The sequence below is a fragment of the Microtus ochrogaster genome, linkage group LG7_11, assembly GCF_000317375.1.
Source record: "Microtus ochrogaster isolate Prairie Vole_2 linkage group LG7_11, MicOch1.0, whole genome shotgun sequence".
NCBI lineage: Eukaryota > Metazoa > Chordata > Mammalia > Rodentia > Cricetidae > Microtus > Microtus ochrogaster.
In genome coordinates, this window is record NC_022032.1 from 15,364,510 (window position 1) to 15,377,864 (window position 13,355).

Sequence of the window (13,355 nt, forward strand, 5' to 3'; positions counted from 1 at the left end):
TCCAAGTGCTTAGATATGCCACTTTATCAAAGCTAAAGTGAGTTCATTTATAAAGGTATCAAAAATCACACATTTTTACATTAAATCGCCACACCGAAAGTACTCATTTTAAATTTCTCAAACAATTTCGCCTTTAACATAACATAGATGAACAGAGTTAAGGAAGGTTCAGCTTTGGCTAGATCTGTCTTCAAAAGGACTTGAGACCTCAGCCGTTCCAATTTTCTTACACCATGCAGAAGAAATTTGCTTCGGCTAGCCAAAATTCAGCATTTGAATTTTGAAAAGCTTAACCGGTAAACTCAAGCTCTGCGCAAGTCAATCTCAGCCCACAACAAACACTGGCACTGGGTTGGGAGTTCTGTACACGAGCGTCGGGGCCTGTCTGAGCTGATGAGTGTTGAGAAGGGTGTTTATAACATAACCTAATGCTTTGAAGAGTGAAGTATGCAGAGGCTGCCGTCCTTACAGTGAATATTTCAGCGTTATTTATTTGATCAAAGTAAAATACACTTTCCGTCGCTACAAACTACAGTTGTTCACACAGCCTCATTTTTACGATGTGTCAACAGTTTTGTGCCGTACATGAAACGTTTAAAAAAAAAAAAAAACCTTGAAAGCTCTCTATTTTGTTTCCCATCTTCTCTCGTCTTTTACCCTCTGAAGGCATTTTAACTGCTGTAAGTGTGACTTCCCAGACACTGAAATGTCTGGGGGATGTCTGGAGGATGGCAGGGAATTTTTATCATAACTAGAGCATAAATGATAAACCCAACTTTGGCTAATGTCGCTAGGAACAACGTGGGACCAGGAGCAGAGATATTCCAGGAGGTGGCACTGACGCTACAACCTATTATCAGAAGCAAACATGGAAGGTTACATACATCATAAACTATTGGTGATTAGAGACAATTCAACACAACCACTAAAAAGAGCATGCGTCATGAATATCAATTAACTACGCAGTGAACAGGCCCGCTACGACTCGGACAGCCACCTCTAGCATCCCGGATCTGTCCTAACTCCGGGGGTTATTAGGCCAGCCGTTGGACGCGGGTTCATAAATACCTCACGGCGCTGACACATATGGGCAAGCGGGGATGGCGAGCCACATCTCTATCCCTCTACCTTTCCCGGCGTCTTAGAGTCTGGGGAGGCGGTAAGTGAAATTCTGAAAGGAAAATCAAATGCAGTGTGGAGGAGTCGCCTAAGCCACTCTTCTCACTCTTTGGCTGACCCTTCTGTCCCCCCTTCAGTGACAGGAGGCATGCTCACAGGGGCCCTTAGGTCAGCATCACCGCTTAGACTCTTGTCCTCTTAAACACGAATCGTTGGCTTAACGAGGTGCTTCTGGCCATTCGTACATGCTGAAGGCCACCTTTACTGACTTCCCTACGGGTTTCCAAAATTTGTACTCTCGGACAAAGATGTTGGCTTATGGGTTCAGCACCTCGGAGATGAGCTGGCTCTGGAGAAGCACTCCGTAATAAGGGAAAAGTAGTAGGAGGTTTGCTTCTGTGGCTCTAGATGGGGGGAGGAGAGGCAGATGTGGACAATGGGGAGAGCAGATGAAAACTGACCTCTGCGCAGACAGCTTGGATTCAAGGTGAAAATAAGGCGGAAACCACCGTTGGTACTGCCCCCTGTTCTTTATACAGATTTGTGTTTAGAAAAATTAGCGTGTAGCCTGAGAAAATGGATCGGAGTATAGTAACTAGGCTTATAAAAATCTACAGGCAAAGGAAAACTGGTATCAACTGACAAAACTAAACACCAAAACACTAACAGAAATGTACACACATCAACAAATCAAAAGGCTCTTCCTGTCACAGCCTAGCCCTGCCATGTCACAGTGCCGAGCGGAGTCGGTGGTAACTCAAGGACTATTGCTTTCTCTTCTATGGCTTCTGTTGACACATGGACACTGGTTATAACTTGAGTAATACAGAGCCAGCTATATTCAGCTGTTGACTTTTAATACACAGCAGAGAGGGCTGTGACAGTCACGTAACACACCAGTACACCCATTTCATACACACACACACACACACCCCTGCCCACAGTCAAAATGAAATTTAAAAAAAAATCACAAGAAGGTGTCTCTGGTGAAGAATATTATAAAGGTTATAAATCTTTATCTTAATAGGCCCCTGAGAGTTTCCCCTTATGCTTAGGTGAAGGAAGGCAAAAGAACAAGGTTCCCTTGTTCCGTAAGTGCTTTGTGCAACTGTGTCCACACCGATTCCAAAATCTATTTTCGGAGGAGGCTTTTGGACCAAGTTAAAAGTCTTCCCCCAGAGCCCCCCGACTCGTAAGTAGCCAATACGGTGGTGGCTGCTTTCCAGTTATCCTGTGGAAATTCCAGAAAGCTAGTTCAACTCTTGTTCCCACGAAAGGGTCAGTCCTGCAGAAGCACACCTCAGAGCCTTCGGAGACTCTGCCGTGTTCTGGAAGCGTCATCTGGGCGAGATGCTGGGGCTGGAGAAGGAACCCGAATTCCTGGGGGACTGGAAAGGGATGGCCGCGGATGTGGGGGATCTCTTGGGGCTGCACAGGTCCCCATTGTGCAGCTTCCACAGCAGCTCCTCGTTCTCCATGGATAGTCTCTTGTTGACCTTTGACTCCTTCTCCAGGGACTCCTGCAGCGCTGCCTGCTCTGTGGAAAGTTGCCTTGGAAAGAAAATGCAAAGACCATGTGGCATCCAAGCCAAATAGTAGCTCTTCCTGTTTAAATATGAAGGTGCAAGAAGCGTACTTGGGGAGAATGAACAGGATCTAGGCCAGGGTCGTAGATTTTTTTTTTTTAAAGCCAAGAAACCCAAATACTATAGGAAGGCCAACAGCTGGTGGTAGAGGGGACTGCCTATCATGTGAGAGCCCCTGGCTCGGGTCTGTGCCCTAAAAAAGGAAAATGAAACACCCAAATACCAGAAGTGTAAAGCCTGGCCCAAATAAATAATCCCCTTAGTAATAATGGGCAGCTCTAGCTTTTGGGCAACTGCCCAGTAGGCAGTGGGGTGCTTGCACAAGGGCTTTGGCTCGTCGGGTGCCTATCTTAGCTCAAGGGCTGTTTTCTGTTCACATCTGTGATCGCTCCTTCCCTGAAAGCCTCATTATGTTGAGTGAGCTCCAGGTCGAGGAGAAGGTCTAGGCCACCTTGGTAGAAGCATTGGACTGCTACCTTCAGAGGGAGATTGGTGCCTCTCTCTCTGCTTTGCTCAATGCCAGGGAGCAGCAGATGTTTAAGGATGAGAGGAGGAAAAAAACAGGCTCTTGTAGTTTTACCTGGAAATGGCCATGTGTTTGTCCATTCGCGCTTTCAACTCCTCGTTTTCCTGCTGGAATCGCTTCAGTTTGTCGACCAGTGCCGTGTTGTTGTCCACCTTGGTGTAAACAAGTGGTTATAGTCACAAGCAAGAGAATAAAGAAATACTCGCAGCGATTGAGTTGGGGGGAACTGTAGCAGCACACTCATGCAAGGCAGCAAGGCTCTGTAGGACATCAGGGAGAGTCACGATAGAAAACCTCTCACTCACAAACTGATCGGGTGAGAGATTAAAGCATAAGACCCACAAAGGCATGAATCACTGACCATGGCGGCGAGCTGATTCCCTTCCAACTCCTGTCCTAAAGTATGGTTTATGACTTGTTTGAGAGGTGACATCACAGCTCAAAATTAACTTGGGGCCAGAATTAACCCCAGGTCCCTGTTGTGGCTCATCTGCTTGGATTACAGGGTCTGTCTAGGTGGAACTCTTATTTTTAAGACAGCATTCATGTCCAGAAAATGTTCACAACAAGCCAGTCAGATGAAATAACTTTCTAGAAAAACATCTACAGAATAAAAACAGAAGGAGCTAGGGGGAGAAACACCTTGAAATACTTAGAATAAAACCTTCAAGATAAAACCACAAACCGAGGTAACTTGGAATTAAAAACAGTGGCAGTTGACCTGAAAATACTATTCTACCAATGTTTTGTTTTATAGAGGTAAAAGCTCGACCTTTGACGTCACAAAGCTAACTACTGACAGGGCTGGCTCTCCGAACAAAGCTTGCTTTCTTAGGCAATGTCCTCATGCTAAGTGTGATGGTTAGTTTGCCGCTTGACACCACCTAGAAATATCTGGGAAGAAAGCCAGGATGAAGGATAGTCTCCATCAGGCTGGCCTGTGGGCATGCCGCGGGGGGGGGGGGGGGATCGGCTTGATTGCCTAAATGAGGGCAAGCACTATCTGGTAATGGCTGAGACCCCAGGACACAGTAGAAAGTGCTTGCTTGGCCCTAACTCTTGCTGAGATTTTATCTACCCTCTTGCTGCTGCTGATTCTGTCTCTGATATTAGAGTCAGCTTCTTCAGGCTTCTGGCGGGGACTCATGATCAGGGGCTCTCCAGGATCCTCCAGGTGGCCTCTGGCACCAGCGTGGAACAGCAGTGGCACCTGGCCTTGTGGGTTGAACAAAGCTCTCGGGCAGCTACTCTGAACTTATTATGTAAGCCAGTCTAGCAAATCCTCCTTTAGCCAATATCCAGTCAGCTCTGTTCCTTTAGAGGAGGAGCCTACTAGACTAAGTGGTTCTAACTTCATTAAAGGCCTGGAACTCCTAAGTGCACCATGTGGCAGTGGCCCTGGGTGTACCCATTGTCATAGCAACCTATCCTCCTGTGTTATAAACAGCAGTGCAAGGCTGACTGATACTGTTACGATGCCTCTTAGTCGGGGCATAAAACAGAAATATCATGGCTCACTAGAAATTAAAACATGTTTATACTTTTAAAACAGTTTTTTTTTTTTTATCACCAGAGATCTGATAAGTTCAGAAGCGTGAATGGAAGATGGGGCAACAATTTATTAACATGGTCTCGTGAGTCATCACTGCCTGCCTGCTGAGCGGGTGCAGCAGGGTGACCTTTGCCAAGGCGGGCTACGTGTACTGGGTGGGGCTTATGAACAACCAGGAGTTTCTTGCATTCCTGACCAGACCAAAAAAAAAAAAAGCCACTTCCTGTACTTCTGGTGCCTCCGAGATGGGCAGAGGGTGAAGAGTCCCAGCTGTCCATGTCTGCTACCATTCTGACCCCTACATGATAGATGGGCTGTGTGCTCTCGAGCTAGAACTGGGCTGGACTTCAAATGTCAGTTTGGAGACTGCCTCAGTGGCTTGGGAGAGGTTACGCTTCATGGCGGGTGGAGGGCGACCATGAGCCTTGCCAAATCATGATGATCAGAACTGAAGCTGAGCAACCACTCTCGTTCCGTTCTTAGGGAACAGCGGTTGAGTTGTTCTAGGCCTGGTTTACAGCCCATGCTGGTGTCATTCACTGAAGCAGCCGAATCGTGGGGCTACCCTGTGCCTGCACTCAAATCAACGACAGTGAGCCCTCACCCGCACACTTCTGTCCCAGGACTGTGGAGTTGACAGAACATTCCGGATGGGAAGGTGGTTGCTACCTGCGCGGCCATGTTTGCCTCCATGGGGGTGAATGCCCACAAAGAGAGACACCCCCAATCATCTCTGTGAAGCCACCTATATATCCAAGGGCCCCAGAACCCACTGGCCTGCCAAGCATCAGTGTGGGAGTGATGCCCCCTTGTGAGCTTACGGTCCCAGATGGGCCACAAGTGGACCACAGTAACGGGCCAAGCAGCCCCAAACAGCAACGACTAACCAACCTGATCAGACACTAGGTTTTAAGAAGTCGGCGGCACAGTGAACGCAGGGTATCTAAGAAACACTCGCGTCTGACTGATAAACATGGATTGTTCCACCCACCCCTCACCTTCTGGCCACTACATATGTGTTTCCTATAAAAATCATTAGCACATATTCATGGTACAGGGTAACCAGGCTTTATGGCGCCATTTTTGTTCCGAGTGACTCATGTGCTTTGACCATATTTAGTCTCTGCCACGCATTCCTTTCTCCCCTTGCTAGTCCTCCTTCTCTTCCAGCGTGGTCCCCCCCCCCCAGTCTCCTCATCATCATCTAGACTCCACAGATGAGAGAAAACATCATCATCATCATCTAGACTCCACAGACGAGAGAAAACAGGGTTTGTTTTTCTGGGTCTGGCTTATTTCACTTAACTCGATCATCTACCAATTCCATCAATTACGTCTGCAAATGACATAATTTCATTCTTCTTCATGGCCAAACAAAATGCTATTGTGGATTAAAAAGAAAAAAAAAGCCTTCCCCCGACTATTACCACATTTCCTGACAAGGTCAAGGAGGTGCCTATAAGTTAATTTAAGCCTTACCTCTCTCAAAAAGGCAGCTAATTATCTCTAGGAAATAAAACACCAAACTAAGCCAACCCCCCCAAACTCCAAACAAACAAAAGCCAAACAGATAAAGCGTGAGCACCAGGCTCGCTATTGTCCAGACTGGTCTAGGTTTAAAGGAGTTACCCACAGCTAGGAGGAGGCAAGAGAGGAAGCATTGGGTGGGTGGCTGGCTGGCAGGCAGCTGGGTGCAAAAGACAGCAAGAGCCAGGGTCACTTAAGCTGTTCTGACAAACCCTGCCAGTTTGGTTTGTGTCCTGACTAGCACACCCTGTGTTTCAGGGCTGGCCCAAGGCTGACAGTACACATAGGACACACTCCTCAAACACAGTTGTGAAGCCTCAAATTCTAATCATGGTTTTCAACAATGCTTGCTGTTTTCCAATTGGGCTAATCTTACCAACATGATTCTTTTTTTTTTTTAAAACCATTTTCTAATTCTTTAAAAGATAAGGAATTCTACTAGGTTATATTATTGTGCTAATGAGATTATTTGATATGTCCACCTGTCTCTCCTGTTCGGAGTGGGTGGTGCATTAAAATATTGGTTTTAGAGTAATTCAAAGTTTTCATTAGGCCAAGTTAAGATTCTGGGCTATTGAAATATGAGCCTGGTTTGTTTGCTACAGTTTTTCTTAAAGTAAATGTGGCTTTATATGTATTCCATCAAAAAATAAGTGTTCTAGAAAGCCGTGCTGAATCAGCCTCTAATAGATCTAGACAAGAAAATAGCCTCTCTGACCCTTTGTGTGTTTTCCAAACACCATGAAGTACAAGTTAGTCCAGACCCATAGCTCTAGCGCCATGGGCTCTGAGTCCCTAGCTCCTAGGTGACACCATGCTTCCCACCCCCCCTTGGGAGGTGCTCAGTCCTCCACCCTGGGAGAGACATACCAGCTTTTCCATCTTCATCAGCTTCATGTCCTGCTGATGTAGCTTCTCATTCTTGATCTCTAACACGGCTTTCAGGCTTTCGAGTTCTTGCTCCAGATACATGACCTGAGGGTTTTTCTGGCGGAAACACACCAAGATAATTCTCTCACTTACGCCACACGTTACACAGTCCAGCTTCTTGTTAGAATCTCTGAGTAGACTTAAGCATGCAGTAAGTGACTGACTTCCTTTTGCCACTTTTTTTTTTTTCTAACACAGGTAGGGTCATGCTATGAAACCTAGACTGACTTGATATTTACAGCAATCCTCCTGCCTCGGTTTCCCATTGCTGGGATTACAAGCATACACTGCCATAACCAGCTAAATGTATGTTTCTTTGCGTTTTTGTCTTTTCTGAGACAAGGTCTCAGTCTATAGCCCAGGCTGGCCTAGGATTCACACAGCCTAGTCTGGTCTTGAATCTGTGGCCATCCTCTTGTCTCAACTTCCCCAGTGGCAGAATTAAAGGGATGAGTCATGACGCCTGACTTAACTCTTCTAGCAGTTTCAAAGAAATAAAGAGTTCGAATAAATCTGACCTCAAAGATTTTGGTCATAATATTGACAACAAACATTTTATTTTTCTTAGTTGCTTAATAGGGATATAGATACTGCTTTCATCAAATCTCCTATTAGAAACAAGAAAACCATTGCTTACAACATAAAAACAGCTCTGGATAGAGATGGGGCCCTCTCTAGTCCTAAACTGGAGTCTGGAGGGAAAAAAAAGGCAACAGCTTTCTCTAAGCAAAGTCAATCTCTGAGGAGAAAGACAGAGAAGACTCTGGAAAATATGCAGGACTCTGGGAAATAACGTGCAGTGATTTGTTCTGAGCAAACTATGGGGGTTTCCTCATAGTTATGCCGTCGTGACCATATCTCTAGGGCAGTTGTAACCTACGACAGAACATACACAGTCTCCCAAAGGGACACTTGTGGTACCACCAGTACGGGGCATCCCCCACACCCTACGGACTGAAATTCAACTGAACATCTGACAATTCGATACAAATCATCTATATCCAACTACTGGCCAGATGTTAGATCAAAGTTTCTCAGACAGGACTCAGGGATTTAGGTGATCAAAACAACCTCCTGGGGCAGTCGTTCCCTTCTGGAGGAATCCTGGTGGAGAATCAGAGACTCGCATGTACTTTATATCCCGTTCTCCAAATTCTTTACTTCACAAAGGGGAAAAATGTTTTCTGTGGGTCAAACAACCTGTGTTCTGAAGGCTGGGAGAGGTCCCAGACCCAAAACAGAGACCACACAAGTATCTTCAGTTCCAGGTTCTTCAAAAGCAAAATCCCATGGGGGTCCTTAAAAGGACTTTGGGAGACACCTAGGTAAATCTCCTCATATTCATTTGAGAAAAGTAATTTCCTGTCAACTTCAAAAGTTACTTTATTCCAGGCGTATGAGCGCTTGCCTACGTGTATACATGTATGAGCTGACAACGTCAGGCAAGGGGGAGATAATCACGAAAGACTATGTATCATGTGGTTCTCTGGAATGCAAGCAAATCCATGGAAACAGAGCAGAAGGGTGGTTTACTCAGGGCAGGAGCCCCTTGGGGAGTGGAGAGTTACAGTTGAGGAGTTCACGTCTCTCTCGGGGAGATAAAAACATCCTGGAATTAGGTAGCAACCATCAATACCACACAATGTCATCAGTATGCTATAATACTAAAGTTTATGATTGTGTAATCATAATAAGGTAGGCTCTTTTTTATATAGCAAAAAAGTTTCTAGTTTTGGATTTTTCTCAGTTTCCCATAGGTAGTTGCTCAGACCTCTGCATCTGAATCTGTGTATCATTTGGGGGTTGTTAAAAAAAAAAAAAATCAATGAGCAAAATTCTTTTGTACGATTAAAATAAAACACACAGCTAGCATGAAGAAGACTCTAAACCACAATTATGTCTCTATCCACTAAAGAATCAATTGACTCCAATTGGCAACTGTGCAGAATAAAATCCAGTAGCAACAGGGGAATACACAACTTACAGAATTCGCCTTCTCTCTGGATATTCGCTTCTGTTCCTCGGATTTCAGCTTTTCATTCAGAGCATCGTTTTCACTCTTCAGATCATTGATTTGTTTCTAAGACACAAACGGTAACACGTGGAGCATCAGACACCAGAAAAGGAGCAAAGGTGCGCAGAGGCGGAGTCCACACCATCCGACAGCACCACACTGGGAGGGACCACTCACCTCTAGAGATTCCTGCTTCTCATTAAGTAGATTCTCAAGCGACTTCTTTTCCATTTCATGGCTTTTCTTGATTTCTGGAAAGAGGGGGCCTTTGTTTTAATGTTTTTTTTTTTTAAATAAATCACAGCCTGATACATACAGATGTGGAAGCTGATAAAGTACAAACTACATTCCTTTCCACTCATTAAGATGTGATTCTATAAATTAAGCCACGTCTTCTTAGAATAGTTTTACTAGAAAGGGCAGAGATTTTGGGTTCAATGACCAGAAACTGATGCTTACCAGAGGCTAAGGAAACCTTCAAAAATCTCAGAATGAAGGGTTGGGTCTCAAAAGATAGGTTTTTGATTTCTGGTCTTGGGGGGGGGGGCTGTCTTCTTGATAGTTATTACAGGAAAAAAAAAAAATCTAACACTAAGCCCGTTCCTAGCAGGGAAAAGACAATGTTTACTAAATGTGCCTGTGCCAGTCACGTTTGTCTCCCATGATTCCACACAGCTCCCTCTCTTAGGAGAAGTCCCTCACTAAAGGTCGCACAGCCAGCAATCATACAGCCCCGCTACTCTGTGAGCTGCAGTGGCTCATGAGAGACAGCCATGGCACAGCTGACCTGTCCTGAAGAAAAAAAAAAAAAAAAAAGGGAGGGGGGCGGGGATGGCTTCTTATTCCTTCCTTTTGACTTCAAGCTTTCCAATGACTGTGAGGTCACAACAGTATCTCTTGTCCTTGTCCATCCAACGCCCCCTGTACTGCACACCACAGCCATGGTGTGCAAGACTGCTCAAGCCTGGACCTAAAGTAGCAGCTGCCACTGTCCAGAGTCTTTGGAAGTTGATCCTGTTTACTGAAGGCCTGGCATCTCTAACTAACCATTATTTGTACCCTTAAGGGAACAGGGCACCCGCTAACAGTGAACAGTGCACAAAGAAAACCAAGAGGCCTGCCAAGCGAATGCCACAGGGTATTCTGTGCATGCGACAGCTAGGAATCCCTTCCGTTTCAGTGACTATGACGCATTTCCATTACATCTCCTCCACCGAAGTGGCCAAAAGCACCCTTGCCTGAAAGGGAGGTCTCATAGGTTTTCTTCAGCAACTCTACTTTCTCCGAGTGGCTAGCCTCGATTTCCAGCTTTGTGGTTTCATGGGCAGCGTTTAAGTTGTCAAACTGTAAGGAACAAGGAGAACGGTAATTTACCAACGGGAACAGGAGTGCTAAGCTGAGCACACACTAGGGATTTCATTCACATGCTCACACCCATCTAATGGGTTTCTAGCCCATGTGTGGAGCAGCCCACTCTGGGGCTTGGCCCTCCCACAGCTCCCCTGCATCCTCGCCAGGGAGGAAGATGGTCCAAGCTCTGCAGGGTTCAATGACGATAATACCCAAGTCCCGCAGAAGCAGTGAAGCTGTGCCTCACAGGTCCGCCTCAGCCCCACGCCTGTCACACTGCCCACTCTGCCTGGCATATAGTGGGAACTGTGCATATAACTAAGTAAAAAGCTAAACAGGGAACCGAAAATTCAGTTTATGATAGTAAGGAGGAAATGGCTTATTAAAAAGGCATTTTTAAAAAAAGTACAACCAAGTGGCTTAGTAGCCAAATACCAAGATGCTCCCAAGGGGACTGTTTGGGGGATATTTCTATACCTTCTTTAAAAAGATTTTTTTTTGTACTGCTAGGGATTAACCAGAGCCTTGGAAATGCTTTCAGGCTCTCGCTGCATCTCTGAGCTCTGGTCCCCATTTATGTTTTATTTTGAGACAGTCTTACTAAATTGTCCCAACCTCTCCAGGTAGCTAGCTGGTGGGATTACAGAATTTTTTTTCATACTGTGGACTAAAGCCAGGGAGTCACTAAAGCCAGGGAGGCATTACTTCTGTATCACCGAGGTCATATTTGGCTATTTTCAGTCTTTACTTCCAGCCAGGGACTAAGTTACCCATGTTGAACTTTGAAGTTTCTCTGCAGCCGAAGCAGGCCTTGATCAGTCTGCTTCAGCTTTCAGAGTGTTGGGGTTATAGGTATGTACCACTGTGCCTGGCTACTTCCCTCTTCTTTTAACGCAACATTGTTTCATCATAAAAATCCCAGAAGCTTTTCCCCAGCTAAACCAAAAGGCAAGGGATAACTCATTAAGAATGTAGACAGCATCCGAAACTCCAGCAGACAGCCTAGCCCAGAGCAGCCCAGCGGGGCACAGACCTGCTCCTGCAGCTGGGTTTTATACTTTTCTGCCTCCTCGATGTAGATGTTCTGAAGCTTCTCGCACTCTGCCGTGTAGAATTCCTTCAGCCGGTTCTCCAGTTCTGTCTGGTCCGTCTGGTGTTGCTGGTTTAGTTTCTGGACAAATCCTTCATATGCTGTTTGTAAGTCATTCCTGGCCTTTTCCAGCTTCTCACAGGTGCTTGAAGCTGCGACTAAAGAGGACGTAAAAAGAGGGAAAGAGCCTTTAAATTTTCTGTGTCTGAAACACACAACGTTTACACACCATTACACAAACACGCTACCACTTCACTTATCCTGTGACCAGCGCTGTAGTTCAAATAAGAAATGTCCATCAAAGGCCCATGTGCGAAAGGCCTGCAGTGCCACTGGCGGGTGGTGGCCTTAGGTCACCGGGGCACACCTCTGCACGGAACATCAGGATGCTGTCCCTTCCTCACTTTCATGAGGCAAATGGTTTCTCAACAGTGTGCTCCCCCTGCCATGATGGCAGAAAGAAATGGCATCAAAATACCTCCAAAGCTGTGAACCAAGATAAATCTTTTCTCTCTGTAACTTCACACACGGGTAATGCATTTTGATTATTGCCGCCATTCTCTCCCACCTCGGAGAGTCCCCTTCTTCTGCACAGTGCCTGTCTTTTTACCGGGCTTATATCACTGAGCATGCTGTCCTTGGGGTGTGTGCTGCATGCCTGCAGTCCCAGCATCCAGGAGACTCAAGCAGCAAGATCTTTGAGTTTGACACCAGCCTGGGCTACATAGCAAGGCTATCTCAAAACAACAAGCAGACAGACAAAAATCACAATAAAACCAATGCACAAAGCAGTAATGTTGGAGGGACGAGCCAAAATGGGGGATGAAAACCAGATGGCAGGGGTGTCCCAGAAAACATTTGGGATTAAATACTGTAAGGCTCTTTTTCTTTAAAAGGATTTAATAAAAGATAATGAATGACTTTCTTAATTGCTATCAAACACCCTCTTCACACATATCTTCTTAATTAAAGTGTTTATCAAGGAAGCAAAAGAGATTCGAGATGTCCAACGTTACTCTATTACACCTAACACTAGTTTCTGCCAGTTGACCTTCCAACATGTAGAAATAAGAAGGATGGACACCTTCCCATGAGGTCCCTGTGTGTCTCAAATTAGCCCTTTATATGGAAAAAGTCTATCAAAATTGCTCTGTAGCCAATTGATGAGGAGATCAGTTTCTAGTGAGGGAAATCCCGTTTTTACAATCTCATACATCAGCAAATAACAAGCCAAGATGGCCGAACTCATCCAAAAACTCACACCAGACACAAGCGTCTTGTACACAAGCGTCTAGAACGGAGCATCCCGGCACACGCAGTACACCGCATCTCTGTGGACCTCACCCCTCTCAAGCAGCCTGCGTCTACTGTGGGTGCACAGGGCTATTACATGCTACCCCTGCCAGTTTCCTGCATCTGCTTATACTCAGACTACTGTCAGCTTGAAGACATAATTGCAGTATGTTGGTGTTTAACATCAAATAGGATATGCAGAAATCCTCTCCCATTAAACACTGGATAAGGCTGTGTTTGCTTTGTCTAAACACACGGAAACCAGTAGCCCAAACAGTGTGCAGCTTTGCTGGCTTGTGTGAGCTCCGTGAAGAGGGAACAGATTGGGGGAGGGAGGGGGACCGGAAAGAGAAAGCGAGAGATTGGAC

At 45.6% G+C, this 13,355-nt stretch overlaps 1 protein-coding gene across 4 annotated transcripts in view; it reads right to left on the minus strand.

The window, feature by feature from the left end:
• Nucleotides 1-9: 9 nt before the first annotated feature.
• Mtus1 (microtubule associated scaffold protein 1) overlaps nucleotides 10-13,355 on the minus strand; it is a 134,442-nt gene continuing 121,096 nt past the window's right edge. For all 4 annotated transcript variants that reach the window (XM_005362548.3, XM_005362549.2, XM_005362550.3 and 1 more), the window contains 7 exons: nucleotides 11,638-11,852; nucleotides 10,493-10,598; nucleotides 9,432-9,505; nucleotides 9,225-9,320; nucleotides 7,181-7,297; nucleotides 3,286-3,383; nucleotides 10-2,670 (listed from right to left, as the gene is read on the minus strand). In XM_005362548.3, coding sequence (XP_005362605.1) covers nucleotides 2,457-2,670; nucleotides 3,286-3,383; nucleotides 7,181-7,297; nucleotides 9,225-9,320; nucleotides 9,432-9,505; nucleotides 10,493-10,598; nucleotides 11,638-11,852 — 920 coding nt within the window. In that variant the 3' untranslated portion in view covers nucleotides 10-2,456. The remainder of the gene's footprint in view (nucleotides 2,671-3,285; nucleotides 3,384-7,180; nucleotides 7,298-9,224; nucleotides 9,321-9,431; nucleotides 9,506-10,492; nucleotides 10,599-11,637; nucleotides 11,853-13,355) is intronic.